This window comes from Rhodnius prolixus, unplaced genomic scaffold (genome assembly GCF_049639745.1).
Source record: "Rhodnius prolixus isolate KJV_2025 unplaced genomic scaffold, Rpr scaffold_3, whole genome shotgun sequence".
In the NCBI taxonomy this organism is placed as follows: Eukaryota; Metazoa; Arthropoda; class Insecta; order Hemiptera; family Reduviidae; genus Rhodnius; species Rhodnius prolixus.
In genome coordinates, this window is record NW_027411603.1 from 17,258,594 (window position 1) to 17,276,837 (window position 18,244).

General features: G+C 30.7%; 3 protein-coding genes across 10 annotated transcripts in view; 1 reads left to right on the forward strand and 2 right to left on the reverse strand.

The window, feature by feature from the left end:
* The window catches only part of aralar1 (calcium-binding mitochondrial carrier protein aralar1), a 28,551-nt gene extending 19,261 nt beyond the window's left edge, over positions 1-9,290 (reverse strand). Inside the window, exons 1-5 of one of the 5 annotated variants that reach the window (XM_074126813.1) lie at positions 9,155-9,290; positions 8,994-9,068; positions 3,454-3,513; positions 2,862-3,004; positions 281-396 (exon numbers count right to left, since the gene is read on the reverse strand). In XM_074126813.1, coding sequence (XP_073982914.1) covers positions 281-396; positions 2,862-3,004; positions 3,454-3,513; positions 8,994-9,047 — 373 coding nt within the window. In that variant the 5' untranslated portion in view covers positions 9,048-9,068; positions 9,155-9,290. Of the gene's footprint in view, positions 1-280; positions 397-2,861; positions 3,005-3,453; positions 3,514-6,545; positions 6,733-8,993; positions 9,069-9,154 lie in introns of those variants that run through there. The other 4 variants (XM_074126816.1, XM_074126817.1, XM_074126818.1 and 1 more) reach the window with 4 other exon arrangements.
* A 22-nt stretch (positions 9,291-9,312) lies between these two features.
* Positions 9,313-14,469, forward strand: BORCS5 (BLOC-1 related complex subunit 5). 3 transcript variants are annotated; one of them, XM_074126820.1, is made up of 5 exons: positions 9,313-9,742; positions 9,813-10,006; positions 11,130-11,318; positions 11,397-11,646; positions 11,781-14,469. In XM_074126820.1, the coding sequence occupies exons 1-4, from the start codon at positions 9,526-9,528 to the stop codon at positions 11,610-11,612; spliced, it is 816 nt and encodes a 271-aa protein (XP_073982921.1). In that variant the 5' UTR covers positions 9,313-9,525; the 3' UTR covers positions 11,613-11,646; positions 11,781-14,469. The 3 variants fall into 3 exon arrangements, with proteins under 3 accessions (XP_073982921.1, XP_073982922.1, XP_073982920.1); XM_074126821.1 differs by having other exon boundaries at positions 11,397-11,617; XM_074126819.1 differs by having other exon boundaries at positions 11,397-14,469.
* Positions 14,470-15,626: 1,157 nt separating this feature from the next.
* The window catches only part of LOC141453491 (venom allergen 5), a 30,173-nt gene continuing 27,555 nt past the window's right edge, over positions 15,627-18,244 (reverse strand). For both annotated transcript variants that reach the window (XM_074126823.1, XM_074126822.1), the window contains 2 exons: positions 17,555-17,649; positions 15,627-16,535 (listed from right to left, as the gene is read on the reverse strand). In XM_074126823.1, coding sequence (XP_073982924.1) covers positions 16,519-16,535; positions 17,555-17,649 — 112 coding nt within the window. In that variant the 3' untranslated portion in view covers positions 15,627-16,518. The remainder of the gene's footprint in view (positions 16,536-17,554; positions 17,650-18,244) is intronic.

Here is an 18,244-nt window from a genome sequence, read left to right on the forward strand (position 1 = left end):
ATTTAAAACTTATCACAAACAATAAGCACAATTTATAATCAAATATCAAAGGGATTTTTAGAAAATGTTTGTTTATTCTTAATAGTAGTAAAAATAGTAAAAGGCAAGTTTAGCATCGCTTGCTAGAAATGCTAAAACTTATAAAATGTATTTTCAATAGTATCACATTTGAGAAAACTTAAATTCAAATGAATGGCTCAATTCAAAGCTTTGTTTGAGGGTACTGTAAAATCTCTTCAAATTAATGTAGTAAAGAAGCTGCAAATAATTAAATACTTACCATACGAAATCATCCCTTTTCCGCCAATGTCAAACAGCTGAAATGCTGTTCTATACAAAGCATCTGGTACACATAATAAGCCTTCAAATGCTTGAAATTCAGGAAATGAAATGAGCCTAATAAACAAAATAAAAAAATATACAAAATTAAAACGTAAAAATATTACAACAAATTGTGCAGGAATGTGATTCAAAATGTTTGCACAGAAAATTGGATTATTAAATAAATAATTAAGGAATTAATAACACACTAGAAAAAAAAAAATCACAAACAAACAATTGTGTACACAAAGAACATTTTTTGTTTTATTGTTTTTTTCTTTCGTCTCTGAGCGATAAATTAACTGAAAACGTATGTCAAGTAGCGAATGAAAAAGAGAAGATGTTCTTTACAAAATAATTTGTAATGAAAATTATTGCATACGCTTGTCGCAGTTGTTAGCTTTTTCAGCAGTGAATTAAAACATTGTATATTTAGGTAATGCCTATTTTTCAGGATGACATTATGTCCACTCTGGTCAGATGCCATGATTGGAGGAAGAAACTTTACTTTTTTAACTGTTCACATTAACATTAAACTTTGTCAAGAGGTCCAAATAGGGAATTGAACCACTCATAATCACATACATTTAGCTTGGCGATCTGCGTTTCATATTTAATATTGTAAATCCAGTTATCTGGAGAATTGTACATGGAATCTCGATCGAATTTCTTTAAATGCTTTAAATCAGTATGATTTTTTTTTTTTTTTTTTTTTTTTTTAATTCGTAAATAGGCAGGTGGTCGTCAAAAGAACAGTATGATTTACATTTTAGATAGACATGTCATCTTCGCAGATTTTTGAAAACAATTTGCTTCTGTCTGCTTAACCAAGAGGGTCTCTACTTCAGGCATAATACTTAAAGGAAATGCCATTAATTTGAGGTAGCCTAGATAAAGAGAAATCTTTCGGGACAATAATAGTAGCTTTGTCTCACATAAGGGATCTCGTAAAGATGTAAAGTTGAGATTCATTAAAAACAATCTAGAGTTTTTAAAGAACTACAAATGTCAGAACTATTACCATAAAGGAGGGAAGGGATTAGCTATGAGGTTAGCATACTGGACTCCCACGCGGAGGTCCCGGGTTCGAATCCAGCAGCTGACTCTTAGATTTTCTCTTCCTAGGAGCTTCTTACAGCTCACTGTTCGGTGATGGACAGTGTTGTCTGTAACGAGAGAACACTGTCCGGAGGCCGGCAGTGCACTGGAAAAAGCTCCGGGCGCTAATGACCTCAGCTGTTAATGCGCCAAAAAAAAAAAAAAAAAAAAATTACCATAAAACAAATTAGGCATGATAGAACTAAAGTTCTGTGATTCAGCTTGATGTACACGGAACTTGTAGAAGAACTTGCTGTTTTAAAGACAAAATTATTTACTCTATAACGTATATATTTAATAGCGGCAACACTTCAGTCATCCAGCAAATGCCAAAAGAGGGCTAAATCAGAATATAAAATAAAACCTTTCTTCCAATTATTTACAAGAGTTAGAGCAAGATGCAGATAAGCCATAAGAAAAAATCTAACCAGTCAATTTTTTTTGAGTTGTTGTTGTTTCAGAGTAGTACTCAGCAAGTTCAGATCATAATTCTCTGAATTACAGTATACTCTTGAGAAATTACAAGATAAATTTAAAGGAAACTTATAAATTATTTATCAAAGAAGATATTACACTTAGAAGAGTCTGAAAAGATCTTTACGGCGACTAACTCGGAATTTTTCAATGAAAAGTTTTTCTTAATCAGAAGTCATTGAACCAGTATACTCGAAAGCGTGCTTTAAGATAAGAACAGTTCTTTTTTTTTTTTTTTTTTTTTTGTATTTGTTCTTATACACAATTACAATTGGATACTAAAAAAAAGTTTAGTTTCATTTCAATCCGTAGAGTTTTCTTTCCTACTTTTTTATCCTATTTAACTATCCTACCACTATAATAATAATAATAATAATGGCTTCAATTAAATTAAATTATTCTGATTACAATATTTAAACTTTTACATAAATAAAACAATACAGCAATGGCTGTTAGCCGTCTGCCAAGAGTTTAGTATCCGACTCAAAAAATTTCAATACTGAATCTTAAATTGTATCGCAACAGAAGAAAAACAATTGAATCAAACAAATAAATACAATCAAAATTACAAATACAGAAAGCAGAAATACAAAATCTGAAACGATTAATACAATATACTTTATTTATATAACTTAAATTAAAAAGAAACTATATGTCTACAATATATATTCGAGTGTATATACTCGTATTACATTAGGGGCACTCATTATTACGATCATTTGTAATGCTGACTGCTATCATCTGTAATGCTATTTGTGTCCTAATCGACGGAAACAGAAACTTTCCAGCAATAACAATTTGGGCAATTTGGGGGAGATTTATATAAATATAGCGTGAAATATAGATGATGAATTCATCAGATAGCCTAAGCTAGGTAGATAATATGTTTAAAAAAACTAGCAAAATAATTTACTATTGCAGAATAACTAGTATAAATAAACGGAAAAATAAGTAAATAATATTTTTACCCATCCTTGCTAGTGTCAACAATTCCAGCGAGTAATTTTAATGACTGTTCATTATAATTATCATGTGGCAGTAGTTTCAGAAATCCTCGAACAAAATCAGAGCCACTCATATAAAGTTCACCATTTTTGTGCACAGTAGCATACTGAAATAATAAAATAATTTTTTTGTTTTTATTTGATTAAAAAATTCATACACTTCTGGGTTGGAAAATTTTGATCAGCAGAGTTTATTTAATGTCTTAAAAACAAACAAAATCAAAAAAATCAAATATAACTACATTGTAATCTATCTGTGACATTGAAAAAAAGAAAATTGCACTCAAAATTTTTCTTTAAAAATAAGTGGTGCGGTAATTTTGTCCCACAAAGAAATAAAATTACAAAATTATGATAATTACAAAAAAAAAAATAAAAATAAAAATAAAAAAAAAATAAAGAGTTTTATGTAATATGTAATAGTCCAAATGACCTTTTTGCTTAAAGGGATAACCCTCTTTAATTGCGTAAGTTTCTCAAGGCCTACTAACCTCTTTCATTTATCGTAAAAAATTTAAGTTAAAACATCCATACACATATCGTAAATCCAACGTACCTTATTAAATATTTCTAAAAGTTTTTCAGTACTAGCACGTTTTGGATATCCAGTTGAGCCCTGCAACACAAACATATTCATTAAATAAAGAAGCTAATTTTTTAATTGAAAATTACGACGTATACATCTGTCCTCTAGAAATATTTGTATAAATCACTTTTCTTATTTCTGCGAATTACATATTTTCGAGTATTTTCAACACAAATGTTTTGGAATATTTATTCTACTTGAAAGTTTCAAGTAAAAAATAAATATTTCGTAATGCAATATTAATTATTGTAAGAAAGAAATTAATTTTTATATTTTCATTTTTCTAAGCAAAAATTATCACTAACTGGCAGGACATTTCTTGAAATAATAATTCAAAATCACTATTTTTTGCAGTGAGAGCACCTAATTTAAGGAATCCAAATTTATACTAATTTTTCAACAAATAAAAATCCTAAATTATTAACCGAACTGGAATAGTTCAATTACAAATCCACAACCGTCACCAACGGCGTGACGTTGAAAGCGGGACCACCTTTTTGTGGTCTATCCTGACGAGTTGCTACAGTGAAAAGTCCACCGCATGCAGAAGACCAGGTACACGGTGAGTCGCAACGCCCGCAGTAATCGTCGTACGATAACACCCTCTACTGTTCTGGGACGCCGAGATGGTATCCTTTCTTGGATAGGAGTGGTGTGGAGTACCTTGATTCCCAGCTACATCACTTAATGCAAGCTTAGCAATTTTAGTTTAGTACTATACCAAATTGCTTGTGTACGAATAGGTGCAAGAATAAATAAACATTTTTAGCTCCACTACCTTGCACTTTAGTAAAAATAGCTAGGAAGGGCTAGTTTCCAGAAACAGGTTTTTCATTAGTTTAAGCATTAGATAAATAATATTGTAACAAACTAATCAAAAAGAAAATAATTATGAAGAAATATATTTAATGGAGTGAAGTAGTCAAAAAAATTAATCATTAGTGATACTGGACCAATATTGTGTGGGGCCGCAATTAGTATTTATTGTCTGTAATGAGAGAAAATAATATCTTGTTGTAAACAACAAGACCGTACTTACGACTCATCTCCAAATAGAATTTAATACCTTAAAGCGACTTAATTTGTATTTAAAAAAAAAAAAAAAATGCAAAATACAGTTCTAAAAGGGCTAAGTGAGATCGATTATCAAACAGTTAAATACTTTAGTATAAGAACTGAATTAATATTAAATCGATATTGAACTGCATTGTTATTTATTTATATAAAACTAGCAGCTCTCAATTGGCTTGTGAAAATCCTTTTTATAAGAGTTGATAGGTTTTCAGGAAAAGGACAGAGTTTTCTTTCTGTGGAAATCTAACCAGATTCCATTCTAACCAGGTTAGAATAACCATCCTAACTTATAGCTTTGCTGAAGAGGACGTGGGCACTGAGCACAATTGTTTACTAAAGGACTATCACAGTTAAAAAAAAAAGTATTGTCTAAATATGAAGTTTTCCTTAACATAAACATATTGTAAAAGCACCAATTAATTCAAATAATTAATTTTCATGTATTATCTTTACGATTACTTCTTTCGAGCTCAGAAATATTAATTAATTTGGATATATACGGTTATATATGGATATATTTTAGCTATTTTGAAATAGATGTAATCAGAAATTTTTCTAAGAGATCATCTATTAATAATTTCACTGTCTATGAATCAATCAAAGGAATAAAGAAATAATTCTAGTAAAACTAGTAACGATTTAGAAAGAGTATTTACTGCAGTCTATCTGCGTGTTAGGGGTCTACTCTCTCAATTTATGCATTTTTTAAGGACAAATTCTTGCACATACCCATCACGACTATCGATCTGGTATGGCTGACGAAGCGTGCTTTACCAGAAATGGCTAAAAGACTTTATTCTTTTTTTTTTATTATTATTCATAAAACATTCCCCGGCCGTGACCGAAAATCGGAGCAAATTCCTCATAATCCAACTTAGTCATGGAGGGCTTGCATCCTATATAATCTATTAATATTAATTAATTGTTTATATAATGAAAAAAATATGTTTTTTGTGATAATGTCAGTTCCCATTTGGTCAAGAAGCAGGAAATGTATCAATGTTTTTAGAGAAGAAAAAAAAATGTGGTAGGCAATACTCACGGCAATTCTCTTACTTAATTTCCAAATACTAAATCCTCTTTGAAGAAAAAGTTTAATGTTTAAAAGTTTGAACTTTAAATTTTAACAATAATTTAGTACCACCTAACGTTGTCTACGTTATGAATCAAATAGCAGATTCATTCAATGGATGTAGAAGTAAAAATCAACAACTGAGAGGAATGTAAGTAAAGTAAATTTCTTCAGGAGGGGCTTAACTTCCAACTACCAATTAGGTGCTGTGGACGGGGGCGGAAGCTCATACTCTACTATAAACCTTTTTTGTCTAAAAAATAGAAAGTAGTCATACGCGAGATTCGAACTGGGAATCTCCCACTTACAAAGCCTCGCTCTTATAACCACTAGACCAACACCCGCCCCAGAGAGGAATGTCTTTAACCACTTAGCACTATCATAATAGTATTTAACGTCACTGTTGTGGAGCAGCAATGGAGCACTTCTACCAAGTAAAGCAGCACTTCATTCTTTACTGAGAGACGCGATTCAGGATTTTGACAATCACAAAATGTATTTGTTCAGTAAATTCGTATTTCAATCAAGTTTTTTTTTTTTCAAACTTATAATTACATAATATAGAGGGTATTATTGTACTGAAATAGTTTTTAAGGAGAGAACGATACATCACTGAGCATGAATTTTCAAGGCGAAATGTTTTTAATCTACGTAAGATAACTACTTAGTACTGGTATATTTACTGTCAGGTCGTAGTAGCGCTTAAAAAATCTTAAGCTTAGTGAATTTGGAGATTTTTATGTAACGATTAAATCTAATTAACAATGTTAAAAAATTTTAAATCAAGTTTTAATTCAATATTTTAAACTCAAATTAACACTAAAATTGTTTTTTAATCCAAGCGAGATAGAGTTTGTACGAAAAATTTAAATGTGCAACTAAAACAGCTTTAGTTTGCAATTAAGCAATATCTTACCACAGATTTCGTCATGATCACAAACAGTCTCCACTAGAGGCTAAAAACTCTGGACAAAGTAAAATAAAAAAAAAAAAAACAATTATTTTCCGACAACCACTTGAAAGAAGTTACTGCCAATATTAATATCAATGTTTTTAACACAAAATTTTTATCTGATAACTAACAAGTCTCTCATTACACTAACAAATAATTGTAATCAAGTGACCTTTTTAGAATATTATCTAATCACTGGCGCTATAAAGGCACAATTTTTTGAATGGTTGATAATTAAGATCTTTAATCACTGAATTAGGTAAACTGGTAGTAGTTAGGGAGAATTCAACAACTTTTGTTCTTAACCCAGAAACGATATTTTATTTAGTAAAATGAACTAAAATTAAACCAGTTCACTTAAACACTAAAATAATTATCTTGGTCAGAATATTTAATTTTAATAGCACTTACATCATCAAGTAAAAATTAAAAGAAACTGCTTTGCATTTTAAACAAACTTATTTTATAAAAATTCTTACCTACATACATGAGACTTAAGTTCAATGAAATTTAATATTTTAACTTTAATCATCACATGATTTTGATGTCAAATTCAAATTTGAAATAGGATATTATACTGAAAATTACTAGCCAGAAATTTAGAATAATTAAAATATTCTTAAAGTTTAATCATCCTTCGGAAAAATATTTGTATTAATTTCCCAATTACTAAGACAGTTTGTCATTTTGATAATTTTAATATTAATTGCATTGTTAAAAAAAAAGAGAAAGTGAATCATGAATAATTATGATATAATTTAAAACATTAAATTAATTCAAAGTGCAGATATTAAAAAAACAACAAAACAAAAACAAATATTTTATGCTGGAAAATTTACTAATGAATATTTCTAAAGCAGAATCAAAGGAGATTACCCGCTGTGTATGTTAAAAAAATAAAATAAAAGATAAAATTAAATTATACAATGTATATTTTTAATCTACAAGCGTATAACACAAATAACTATTAATTTTTCCTAGTAATTCTTAATTGACAAGAAAGATTTCATGTACTTTTCAGAAACTGAATTAAGTGTTCAAGTAATTTATTTAATGAAATTCTTATTCTGATTAATTTCAAATTATTTACTCAAAGTGGGCTGTAATACTATTAGGTAGGACCTATGTAAACATTATCACTGAAGTGATATCTGTCGATCATTGTTGGCGGAGGCAAAGACTCGTGAATGTGGGTAATAACGCCTATAGACATCCAAAGAGTATGGGACAGGGAATCACCACTAATTTCATGATTTTGAATCAGTATATATGAAAAACTGAGCAGAAGAAAGTTGTAGATCACTAGGAATCACTGCGAAAGTGATAGTTAAGTGAGAGCAACCATTGAAAATACAATAGCTAAGGCGAAGCACCCTCATTTTTCCTTTTTAACATTGTTCTTCAAAAAGTCATTCGTGATTTTGGAGTAGTCGTCAGTGGGTATATACTGTATAAGAGTGTACCCATACGCATGCCAGTACATAAGGTATTAATGTCGTATGCCGAAGAATGCCTAACTTAAAAGAGGTATTTCGGAAAATAAAAGAAGCTGCAATAAAAAAAATAGGTGTTATAATCAACGATACGAAAGCAAAATAAATGGCATCCAATTGCTCGACCAGCGATCTTCCCTTAGAATTAATGATAACATTTATTGAAATAGTTTACAGTTTAGTTATTAGGGTTTACATACGCCTATTATTCACGATTATCTCAAATTGATAGGCGCTTTTTAGACATTAGGCAGACACCAATAGATGTTACTATGAGCATTTTAAGTCAAGACAGATAGACTGACTCTAAGATTATCCTATACACAACTCTAATAAAATAAGTTAATAAAAAACCGAGACTGAGCAAAAATAAAATTCAATATTCCTAAATTTTTCAACGTATTGTCTTGAAACATAATCTTCTAAATCTGACTAAGTCTTGACTGAATCTTCTAAACCTTATTTGCAGAAAAATTTATTAAACGTTAAAATGCATTTAGATATACTTAAAGAAAATGACATTAAAAAAAGAAAAGATTTCATCAAATAGAAAACAAACCATTCTTCATATACTGACTACTTCAGTTTTTAGAAAGTATTAATTGAGTTTTTTGGAACTTTACTTTTAATAAAATCTGTCTGTTATAGTCGTTATTGTCTGTTATTTTTACTACCTATCAAAGAATTGAATCAAAAACTATTCAGCATGATCTAACTGCTTTCATTAAGAATGAAATTTCTGTCAATAATATTTACTTATAGCTAAGGAAATTATGTTTGTAGAATATATTATGTTTTCTCAGTGATAGCGAATTAAGGCGGAGTTCTTTCAGATTACAACAGATTGTCAAATTGAAAAATCACAGAGCAGTTATGTCGTTAAAACTACATATGAAAATTACTGGATTCTATTTTTTACCTCAAAACATGATGCCTTCTTAAGAAAAAATTTACTGAGCAAGTCGGTAATCATTCCTGGCCTGCCAGTAACCTACTGAAAGTAAATTATTCTACAGTAACTAATATATAATAAGGTAATTTACAAATGAATATTCTCTACAACTACATCAAGTTTATCACCTGAAATTTTGTTGTTTCGACCGTGACTTGAATTTAACTAACAGTATATTTGACCTAGTTGCACTACTTAGGACTTAGCAACTAGCGATGTTGAGACTACTATAACCTGCCTGTAGAAATACAACTGATCAAAACGAAGGTTACCTTATTTTGTACATGTTCAGTCGTTCACTGTTCACTTGTGTATACATAGTTTGAAGTTTCACAGCCAGAGTTAAGGTGTATTTAGACTAACATTATTTTGTGATTAACTTGTTCTTAAGAATTCTGTTTCCAGTTCACTTCATTTAGTTTTCATTAAGTAAATTATTTGCCTAAATGTTAAGATGAAATGTACATATCACGTAAAATAGGCGATTCAATTGAGAAAAATGGGATCAGAACAGAGTAGTCAAGCTGCGTCAGCGTCGAATAGTAAATCCACTCGAATTGGACAGCTTCGCCGAGGTAAATCAGTGCCAGAACCCAAACGAACGGATGGAGATAGCATTGAAGGATCTCGCCCAGGGAGTTGTTCTCCTGGGCTCAGTGTTTGTTCTGATTCTGACCTGCCATACATTTCATATACAGTTAACAAGCCTATTGGAGGTGAGTTTTTGAAATGAATATATTTCATATTTTAATATTTAAGTGTTGCTAAATAATTTTAAATTTTTAGATTCCCCCAAATTGCCAGTGAAGCAAGGAAGTCACCTTATTAGAGGAAAGTCGTTAGGAGCAAGCCCTTCTGTATCTGTTAGTAGAAAAGGTGTCCTTCGGAAATCATCTGCACTCCGGGCCCATAATGTTGTAGTTGTTAAAGCGCCATCCAAAGGTGAAAATGATAAGGATCCAGATATTTTGAGATTGCAGGTATGAAATTAGTGTGTAGTTGTCAATAAAAATTGATCAAGGTTTAAATTCCAAAGTTTTAAAAGAAGTCTACATCTGTTGTTATTATATATACATAAATGTTTCACATTCATTTTTTTTTGCCTGGAACTACGATCATTTTAGATTATTAGTGTCTTATAGATGAACTTATATTAAAGTAGATTGATTCGTTGTGAAAGAGATAATCTATTTTTAGCTGTGTGGACCAGTTTATTTAATGAAGTTTTCTTTTTTCATTTGACAGATTTATGAACCTATGTTCTAAGCATTATTTGTAATCCTGTAAGAAAAAAAAAAAAAAAAAAAATTAACACCTTATAAGGAATTGCCAAAAAGCCTGTCCGTTCCAACGTAAATGATCCTTTAACTGTTTTGTACAGAAAATACCTTTTAAAGTATTCAGGTAAATGTATGCAAACGTAAGTGAGCATAAATGGTGGTTAGTTCGGTTAGTTATTGGCAGACTGCGGGCCGATTCCGGCCCTGTGGGAGGTTCCTCATATTTGTCCCGTCTCATATTTTATCATAATCATTAAAAATAACAATTACACTTCGTATATTTGTGAGCATTTTTTTTTCAATAATGAAACTTAGAAAAAGCTGTCAGAATTGTTGAATGAACACCTCAGTTCACTCTTAACTCTGACATGTTCTCTACTTTATAAAATTCATTTGAGAAAGTGTTAAGAAGTTCTACAAATACCCTTAGCTAATTTTTTATTTAAAACTTGTTGTCTGGAATTACCCTTTCATGTGTCAAGAAAATTTTGTGAAAATGTACTGCTGTATATCGAAGTTGAAACAGAATAAGTTAATTTATTAATTCTTTGTTTTCTTGTTGCTATTTGTTTCGACCACAGGTCAGAAAATGACCTAATTTGAAAATTGCTATTTTCTGCCCTGTTTTTTCAACTTGCTCTTAAGATGGATGAAAGTTCGTAGCCGGTCAGTAATGATAGAATCCTGACGCTGTAGACTTTTTAGCTGTGCAGCACCACTTTTTTTAAATGATTATTTTGGGGAGGAAAAAACTCTGCATTTTAGTAGTCCTGTATAAACAAGGTAAGGATACAGTGAATAAAATAAATTTAATTTTTTCTAGAAAATACCTATGTTCCTACCAATAATGCGTGGTACCTTAAATCTGCCTGCTCCTAGAGATCCAGAAATTTTAGAGAGATTAGATCCTAATTCATTGTATAAATTGTGTTTGAGATGTGAAAAATATCTCAATGAAAATGCAAATCTAGTTGCTACGGATCAGAACCAATTGGGTAATAAAATAAAAGAGGTAATTATTTACTTCATTATTTACTTATATTTTTCAATGTAAAAAGTAAATTTTAATGAAATGCTATTGTTATTCCAGATAGATACTGAAGTTGCTCGTACATTTAATGTGATTGCGCAGAGGCAAAAAACATATGCCAAACATGCAGAAAATTTATCCAAAGTTAATGATCTTACAGCACAAATAGCTAAATGCCATTTATCTTTGAATAAAACTTTAGAAACTATAGAAAAGTTGAATAATGCCCTTCCAATTGAAGAACGACTTGAACCATTTGTTTGGACGACTGGATAGCTAGAGTAATCATAATTTTAAATTTTATAATCATGTAAATATATTTATTTTTCATTTTTGTGTACAAATTGTAAAATTAAGTTTTATGATCTGTTGGTTTAGCTATTATACGATAAATCTAGATTTTTTTCCATGATTTTCATTTTGTGGATTTTTTACCGGTTTCAGGTGTTCACCTGAACTTCATAATAAACCCGAGTGATTTTTTTGTATAACAGACCTGAAGAACCAAAAAACCACCCCAGACGATCACAAAATAAGTACTTAGGAAAATATAACCGACCATAACTTGAAACATCAAGTGCAGTAGTATTCTCAAAACATAGTTCATTTAGCTTTTTCGCCATTCGTTTTTACTACTTTTAAATCAGAGAATAGATCAAATATCATTAAGCCGATAAATTTCCTTATGGGCGATTTGTGTAAAAAATGAAAATTTACTATTATCAGAAAGTATTGTTTCCACCGTTTAGTAATGTTAGTATGATTACTGCAATTACTTATCAATAAAAGAGGGTGAGATATTTATTGTAGATAATATAGGATGTAGGCCTTCAATTTAGGTTTTTGAAACAGAACATGATGACCTCAGGTTCAAGTTCAAGCTAAACTTCTATTTTAGTTACACCATTTCATAAAAGATTTAGTATAACTACCTACGATATCGGGGCCATCGAACCATTCAGAGGACGTCATTGCTGGGAGAAAGACCAGAACTAACACCTGAGATCTCAGGAAGAATAGTTGACCGGAGGGCTAAGATGCACTTGTTCCAAACCCAACGTAAAAGAATCTAACGTAAATTATAATGATAAACTAATATAAAATTTTTCTAAAAACAGTTCTAAAGTGTTGTTAATTTGAAGGACTCTAATGTTTTTTTTAAAATCCTTGATTGAAGAAATTCGGAAACTAGAAGTAATTAGCTTTTTTCTTTTCATTAGTTCTGTCCATTCTTAATAAGCATGATTTTACTGTTTCTGAGCGGTGTCGGGTTTTCATCCATTATCATAGGTGGATGTGTAGAGAATTTGATTCATGTTTGATTCTGAAATAATTACCTGGTGACCCTGTAGATGGACGAAAATACAAAACCCCTTAGAAACAAAAAAATCATGCTTATAAAGGAGAGAAAAACAATGGTATTACTTGGCCACATCGGACCCAATCACATTTTTAACATTTTTTTTCTGTTCTTGCAGTTTTTCTAAAAACCGTTCCAGGAAAGGGCTTTGAATTTGTGAATTCTCTAAGGACTCGCACACAAATTTTAAGACTAAAAAATCAATTATGTGGATTGATTTTAGTGAAAATCGTGCGGAAATTTCACACATATTTGTTTGCTTTAAAACTGCAAAACGGTTTAGGATGAAATTTCTATTTGGGCATTCCAAATGAGTATATAATGCATAATAATTAATACTACTCTTCCCTCAAATCCTTCTCGAAGACTGAAGCGTCGATGGTCTCGCGTTCATCTGATCGCATGATAGAAAAGGGCATTTTTCAAATTCTCACTTCAACGGTATCCTGTGGCAGCCGACTTATGATGGTTATCGTTGGATGGTGTTCAATCAAATATTTCAAGCCGTTTTCAATTTATACATTGTATGCAATCATATTTTCTTGTTGCCAATAGGCAGTTGTAATAAAGAAAGAAAGTTAGATGATAAATGGTACAACATGTGGTCAAGAAAGCCGCGATCTATTGTCTAAATGCAAAACTACCAAAGAATTAATAGCAGTGCGGGTTTTATTTTTTCTAAAATAAAAATAAGTATACCAACAAATGAGCTGGCATAAATCAAGCTTACAGTGGTACTGAAATCGGTGGGTCAGTGAATATAGTTCGTGGTGCTGAAATCGGCAGGTCAATGAATATAGTTCGCGGTGCTGAAATCGGTGGGTCAGTGAATGTAGCTCGCGGTGCTGAAATCGGTGGGTCAGTGAATGTAGTTCGCGGTACTGAAATCGGCGGGTTAGTGAATGTAGTTCGCGGTACTGAAATCGGCGGGTCAGTGAATGTAATTCGCACACTCAACTTTGTGGATTTTCCTTGCAATCCACTTTGAAGTGAATAATATGCTCAAACATGTTAATGCCTAGAGAAGTAGGCCTTAATCCATCCAACATGATTGTCTTTGTTTTGACCTTGTTTTGCTGTCGCGTATTCATTCATTTCTTATTTTTCTTTTCAACAATTTGATTAATCCTCTAGTTAGCTTACTTTCATTTCCATTTACCTTTTTTTAGTAGGGTAGGTATCCCTGGTTTCTTGATCTCTCTAGAATAATACATAACCCACATTTTGTGACATTTGGTCTCTTCATTTTTTATTCTTGCCTCCAACCTATTCAAGAAGTAATGTTCAGTAAAGATTTTTTTAATTACCTTTAGTGTACTGAAGTTTCTTTTTGTATCTTCTAGTCCATAGTTTATTGGAGTAATTTCTTACTCAATGCTGATAATTTTATGATTAATATAACATTTTTTATGTATATTTCATTTAATTCTTAATTTTATTTAGTACTTTGTCAAACGTAATACTCCGCTTGGATAACTATTCATAGTTACTTGCGATCTGTGCATACAGAATTATTAAAAGAAAAATTAGAAGCAAATTTTTTATGTATCTATTATTGACAATAAACTTCTAATACTCCAATAGATCATCTTTGAAGACAATAATAATGTAATATATTCAGCGGAGAATAGTTTGAATATAAACAATAATTAGAGAATAGAATAAAATATTCTCTACTTTTTGGCCTGAACGTCCTCTTGGAAATTATAAAAAGGTTTTAATGATGAACATGTATATTGTAAATTAGCAGCCCAATAAATAATTCAGCAGATATTTACTTTTTAATATATTCGAGGTTATCCTTACTGCCTTGCTTCAATCTAGAAGAATCACTTCATGGTGATTATTTACTCAGTGAATACACCTAGATGCCTTTGAAGATTCAAGCATTGTTGTTTTGTTCTGCAGCGCCACCAACATACTGAGATTACTGGCACATTCTCTTTTATAAATTAAAATGTATCTGCACCCAGTATCTTAGTATTTTGGTTAGGACTCTGGCTTTCTTTTTCAGTGACTTTATTGTTGCAATAATTATCTTTTGATTTAAAGCGCATCCAACATGCTATGCTCAGTGGCCTTCTCTTTTATAAATTACGTACATTTTTGCGGCACTTATGTTTTAAAGCGTATCCAACAAAATAATGTGTAGTATCCTTCATCCGCGAAATACCCACTCTACAAATAAAAGTCATTTAGACAATTTTCCTTAACAACTTATTTTACGTTATTTCAAAAATATTGTTGTTCCAACTATGTTACAAAACAAGGTATCGATCAAATATGACCCAATTCCGAAAAAAAAAAAATGTATTTAAACTTTTTTTGACATCTTAAAAACCCACTTCCATATACCTTACCATCGCTTGCCTAATCCACTAAATCTCTCTTTAAGTTCACTGCTTATAAATTACCACTCACATTAACACTTAAATAATGAAGTACTAACCCTCAGTGTCAAACACTTTTTCCTGGCACTGTATTCGTACACAGGCTTTCGCTTAAAGCGTATCCATAAATTTAGAGGTAATTGGCCTACCCAGTGTTTCCAGGCGCCATTTTCCCGAGATATTAAAGCTTGTACTGGAACAATGCACTGAGAGATTCTAGCTCAAGAAGAACTGAAGCAGCTCCGCTAGAACTCTATTTCGAGACCTCAAAATTCATGCTCCAATTCATGTTACTTCAGTTATCTGGTCCTCTACTAATTCACTCTGTTATATCTAAAAATCAATGTTTCCGTATTGCGTATAGAGTGAGGTTCTTTCCTTACCAGAAGATCGGACCAGGAGGTGTAAGTTGATTACTTTAATTTAAAAAAAAAAGTTATTTGTTAATTTTGTTTTTTCTTATATACCTTCATTATATTTAAATGGAGATATAAACATTATGTGGGTTTAGATTTGCCATTGAAGTTAGGAGAAAATAAGTCACAATTAAATATCTTTTATGAAAAAACAAAAACATTTGTAAAAAAAAAAATTGTGCTATAAGTTGCAAGAACACTGCTAAATCTGCTACATTAGCTTGTTCATATCTTAAAGAAGTTAAAATATACTTTGGAAACTAGTTACAAAGTGTTTCTTTTATTCGGCTTCAAACGCACCTTGACCAAATCTTAAATGAATATTTTTTAGCAAGGGTTTAGCCGTACCACAGTACCCTTCCTCACAATTTTTTTGTACCATTCTTCCTATAAGTTGCTGGTTGCAGTAATGTTTCATTGATCGGCAAATGCTGTTCTTAATCTTCGGCATGCCAACCGTGTGCTGGAGTATTTCGCCATTCTAAAAGTACAGTTGTACTATTATTAACACCTCAGTTTTCCCATTGCCAATGCATCTTTACAGGTAGAAGAAAATTATTTTTTCTTTTGCAACTGTTATGATATTTAATTACTTATTCTCGAATTTCAAGACATCAGCTAACATAAATTTTTACTTCAGTCAAATAATATACTTCTTTATAAAGGGAAAGCAGTAAATATTTTCACTAATTTTCAGATTGATGCACATTTAAAATAATAATAATAATACAAACGTTAAATCAAGGAATGCGCTTTGTCTCCGTCAAAAAATAAAATACATATATTTCACATTTAAAAAATGATAACAGTGCCATCTCATCATTGCTAGTGTGACAATAATTATCAAACGTTAAATATTTTTTGAAATTTTTAAATCAATCTATATAATTAGGTATCTAAAGTTTCTTAAAATAAATAAAACAATTGTCAAAATTATCAATTACTCAAGAAATAATTAATTACTGAAAACTTGATTTTTTCCTCTCTAAGGCCCTTTATGTTTCTTGCAGTGATCCTCAATAGTCAACGAAGTCTGAAACAGTTGTTAAATAAAGAGGATAATATCTTTACAATGATATACACGAAGATGTACAGACAAAAGTTGTTATTATTATTGTTTAGATAGGCAAAACGCGTATATGGGTCTGGATTACATTTGAGCTTCCTTCTCAATAGTAAAAAGAATCCAAATTTTTGAAACTAAAATCAAAAAGATTTCTAAAACTCAGAAATTGATTCGCCTCATTTAATCGTTTGTACTTTCTGATATCGATTGTCTTCGAACTAGAAATAAATTTTAAAATTGATTACTATTATAGAACTGTTTATTACTTAGAAACGAAAATTAGTTATTTTTGTAAATATATTATGTAAGTTTTATTGTAAAAATAGGACTTGAACACTCAGGAGTTTCTACTAACACAGTTTATGTAAATATATTGTATTTACTTGACTTAGAATTTGTATTAAAAAGTTTCTTGACTTTAGTAGTATACGTATGCATTTTATGTAATTATTTTCGTGAAACTCGCTAGAACGGAACAATCTATTCTGTAAAGAGACTTTCGGTTGCGTATCGACTGCCCTTAATTTTCAATAACAGGTAATTTTACGCTAAAATGGCAATTAAACGGATGCCAAACTATTCCCCTCGCAAAAAACGACCCCGGAAACTGTAAAAATTAAAATTTATAGAAACTAAGTAGTATTCTTATAAGTATGAGACCTAGATATATCAACTTAAAAATAAGGAGCTTTTATAGAGAAAATCTCAAAAAAGCGAAAAACGATTCTGTAATGTAGTACTTCCAATTACTGATTATGACTAAAACGTTGTTGTAGCCTTCTCTAGAGGCACGTAAAAGAAATATTTTCTTTGAACATTTAGTTGCAATGGAAATACAACACTCACAAAACAAATTTTAAAAATCGTTTTTCGTTCTCAAGAGACGTTAAAACGAATAATTTCGGGAAAATTATCAGAAATTACAATATTTTGTTTTTGTGAGGAGTAAGAAAAAATGAAAATGAAATTGCTTTAAAAATTGTTACCACAAAGGCCTAAGTAACTGCTTGAAGGTTTTAAATCACTTCGATCACAGCCAGGAGTTCCTTCAATATATGGTGGCTCACCAATGACGTTCCCACTGAAATTCAAATCCAAAATAATTTTTTATAAGTTGTTTTAACGAAAAATTTATTACATTAAAAAAAAAAATGTTTACTTTGCACTTTATTAGATAGTCATCATAAGTTGGTCTATCACAGTGTTAAATTAATCTAATTTAAAATTTCCTTTCAAATGATATAAAAATATAATTATCTCAATTCTCTTTTTATTAACTGCAGGACAATTTTTATGAATTAACTTATTATTCATTCCGAAACTAATTGTTTTCTGTAACTTTATTTTATACATTTTATAACTGCTCGTCTTCTTAAGAGTAAAAATAAATGGCTTGGCATATACTGGCAGACAAAGAGAACCACCCAGCGGTGACACTCCATAATATTCACTGCAGGTACTACACAAGGGATCGTACTAACACTTAGAGGGATTCATGGATATAGAGGAATGAAGGTGAATTCAGTACTGTTATGATGTGCAAGAAAAAGAGCTAGTAACGCGATCGGATTAAATCAATAATTTTGAATATTGAGATCGGATTGAATTGCCATGTTTGGCAAGGAAAAAGGGAGCATCGGTAAACGGAAATACATCAGAGCATTTTGGTTTTAAAG

Excerpts from the sequence above, each read along its gene's own strand:
- BORCS5 (XM_074126819.1), top strand. The coding sequence starts at position 9,526 with ATGGGATCAGAACAGAGTAGTCAAGCTGCGTCAGCGTCGAATAGTAAA. Across the intron at positions 10,007-11,129 it reads CAGATATTTTGAGATTGCAG|AAAATACCTATGTTCCTACC; the intron begins GTATGAAATTAG and ends AATTTTTTCTAG. Across the intron at positions 11,319-11,396 it reads TGGGTAATAAAATAAAAGAG|ATAGATACTGAAGTTGCTCG; the intron begins GTAATTATTTAC and ends TTGTTATTCCAG.